Source organism: Dromiciops gliroides, chromosome 2 (assembly GCF_019393635.1).
Source record: "Dromiciops gliroides isolate mDroGli1 chromosome 2, mDroGli1.pri, whole genome shotgun sequence".
In the NCBI taxonomy this organism is placed as follows: Eukaryota; Metazoa; Chordata; class Mammalia; order Microbiotheria; family Microbiotheriidae; genus Dromiciops; species Dromiciops gliroides.
In genome coordinates this window covers 481179941-481183373 of record NC_057862.1, presented here as the reverse complement: position 1 = coordinate 481183373, position 3433 = coordinate 481179941, and the positions used below count along the sequence as shown (strand labels likewise).

Below are 3433 nucleotides of genomic sequence, written 5' to 3'. Positions count from 1 at the left end.
CTAGTCACCTTTGGTAACAAATCAAGGTTATTTATAAAGGAGAATTAAGTACAATGGAAAAGTAAGTAGGCTCACTGTATCAAGAATGAGACAACATATATAAACACTCCAAGTGTTATACTGATATTACTGAAATATTAAAATGCTTTGGGAGAGGCTTCTCAATTGCTGGAAGCCTCTTTGGAGGATTTGTAGGAAGATATATAGAAGAATCATATCACTGGAAAAGGTATGTATGGGATGTGAACTGTAATGATTGAAATACCCACACCAATGGAATCACAAATTCCCTAGGATATGATGGATATGCTATTCACAAGATCATGGATTTAGAATGAGAAGAGACCTTAGAGACCATTGGCTCCAACCCCCTGATTTTACAGATTTGAAAACTTGGCCCTGTTAAATGACTTACCCAAAATCATGCATATGGCCAGTAAGTGGCAGAACTTAAATTGAAAATCACATTCTGAATTGCTAGTAAGAATTCCAAATTGACTTTTTCTTAAGATGGCGCAGAAGGCAAAGAAGGAAGTGGTTGTTCCCCCCCACCCCAAGACGGAAGCCAAGGCCAAGGCCTTGAAGGCCTTGAAGGCCAAGAAGGCAGTATTGAAGGGTGTGCACAGTCACAAAAAGAAGAAGATCCGAACATCCCCCACCTTCCGGCGACCCAAGACTTTAAGACTTCGAAGGCAGCCCAAGTACCCTTGGAAAAGTGCCCTGAGGAGAAACAAGCTTGACCACTATGCCATCATTAAGTTTCCCTTAACCACTGAGTCTGCTATGAAGAAGATAGAGAACAATACCCTTGTCTTCATTGTGGATGTCAAGGACAACAAGCATCAGATTAAACAAGCTGTAAAGAAGCTTTATGACATCGATGTGGCCAAGGTCAACACACTGATCAGGCCTGATGGAGAGAAGAAGGCCTATGTCTGACTGGCTCTAGACTATGATGCTTTGGATGTTGCCAACAAAATTGGAATCATCTAAATGGTATCCAGGAGGACCTCAGTTCAAATGTTTCCCCAGACACTTGGCACTTAATAGCCGAGTAACCATTCATCAGCATCTCACTATACCTGAATTGTCCCACATACTACGACTATTTAATAAAGACCGCATACTACTACTACACAATAAAAAACGAATTCCAAATTCAACATACTACATACACTGTACCACTTAAATCCCATGTTTTCAAAAGACAAAATAAGTAAAAGCAGGAATAACCAATATAAAATTCCACTATTCAAGGTCATTTGTCAATAACATTAAGCCATTTTATAGAGATCATTCCTATTGAATCTTTGTTTCAGCTCTACTCACCCCCCCCCAAAAAAAAACCCAAACAAACAAAAATAACAAATTAAACAAGCAAAAAACCATAAGGCTGCCTGGAAGTTGAGACACAGTTTTCATAAGTAGTTTCTCAAGACCAGCTGGGCAATTCAGACTTTCCCAATCTTCCCTGCTCCATCCAACTAAATCATGTGGTTGACCAAAGCAGCTCTTTCTTTCTCTATTCTGCATTGCTCAGTAGATACTATGTTTACATTTAACCTAGCTCTTATGCTATAGAGCTATTAGCCCCTTGTTGGATGATGCACAATCCTCTCACACTTTCCCAGACACAAATAGAGTGAAACAAGACTGTGCTCTTGCTCCTGTGCTTCTTAGCATGATGTTTTCAGTCATGTTGTCAAACACCTTCAATGAGGACAAACATGGCATCAAGGTCAACTACCACACTGGTGGTAAATTCTTCAATTTGAAAAGGCTACACACCAAGACTAAAGTGAAGGGAATGGTAGCCCATGATTTTTTTTATTTATAGATGTTTGTGCATTCAGTGCAGTCTCTGAAGCTGAGATGAAAGAAAATATGCATCAATTCTCTCCTACTTGTGTTAATTTTGGCTTAACAATTAGCCCCAAGAAAACCCAGGTGCTCCATCTGCCAGCACCACATGTGGAACCATCAGTTATAGAAAATAGAAAAGTTTTGAATACTGTGGATAAGTTCACTTACTTTGGCTGTGTATTTTCCAGGGATATACAAATTGATAATGATGCTGACACACACATTACCAGACCTAGCTCAACATTTAGGAGGCATTGAATGAAAGTTTGGGAGAGAAGAGGTATTAGATTGACTACCGAACTGAAGGTCTAAAGATGTATTATGCTGACCTCATTATGGTATGTCTGTGAAACCTCGATAGTATACTGCACCAGGTAAGGAAATTGAATCACTTCCATTTGTGTAGTCTTAGGAAGATTTTGAAGATCACCTGGCAAAATAAAATAACAGACATTAAGGTGCTGTCTTGAGCTAGACTGCCAATCATTCAAACTCTACTGCAGAGAGTACAACTCCAATGGGGTTGCCAAGTTGTTTGAATGCCAAACACAAGCTTGCCTAAGACACTATTTTATGGAGAACTCACACAGGGTAAGCACTCACATTGTGATCAGAATAAGTGATATAAGGACATACTCATCATCTCTCTTGAGAATGTTAGAATTGATTGCATGGCATAGGAGACACTGGCACAAGATTGCCTAGCACGGCATGCCCACAAAAAAGAAAGTTCTGTGCTATATGAGCAAAGCAGAAGTAAAGTACTCAACAGAAATGCAAGATGCATAAATTTAGAAAATCCATCCCAAATGTTCACATGGATAATTTGTGTCCAACCTGTGGTAGAACAATTCTGAGCCTGTATTGATCTGATTAGCCACAGGCAGACATATTTTAACTTGTCTAGCATAGTGATATCATTTTTATCCTCTTCAAGAAGAAAGGACATCAACCAACCAATCAACCAGTGGCTCGTGGTAACATGTTTTTTGTTTGTTTATTTGGTGTGCTGTTGTTTTTTTTTCCCCACCCAATATGTTTGAATTGAACTTTGTGGCTTTAGTTTAAGCACATTCATATAGACTGAAGTAAAATAAGAACAATTGTGGTTGGTTCATTTATAAACATGGCGATCAAACACTGCAATAGAAAATGAGCTCCTTATTCCTAGATATGATCAATAAGAGAATCTAATTTGCATTAAATGTCTATTCAATTATTTAAATCATCAAAAATAATTTACTTACTTATTATATATCAGAAATTGTGTTAAGTTCTGGGAATAGAAACAAGCAAAAAGACAACACCTGACCTCAATGAGTTTACACTGTAATGAAAGAAAACAACACATAAAAGGCAGCTTGGGGGTGGGGGCAAGTGATGAGGTGAAGGTACTTTATAGTAAAAGGGAGGAGTCATAGAGGACAAGTTTTTATGAATCAAATAATAGGCATTTGCTATGTAGCATACATTGTGTGAAATGATAGAAATTTAAAAGGCAAAAAGCAAAACAATCCCTGCTGTGGTGAGTAGAAAAATTAATCAATTAGGGAAGTATGAAAGGATTTAC

The 3433-nt window shown here is 38.1% G+C and overlaps 1 protein-coding gene across 1 annotated transcript; it reads left to right on the top strand.

The window, feature by feature from the left end:
• The first annotated feature begins 510 nt into the window (after positions 1-510).
• On the top strand, positions 511-939 carry LOC122740115 (60S ribosomal protein L23a-like). The gene has a single exon (XM_043981958.1). The coding sequence runs from the start codon at positions 511-513 to the stop codon at positions 937-939; it is 429 nt and encodes a 142-aa protein (XP_043837893.1).
• Positions 940-3433: the final 2494 nt, after the last annotated feature.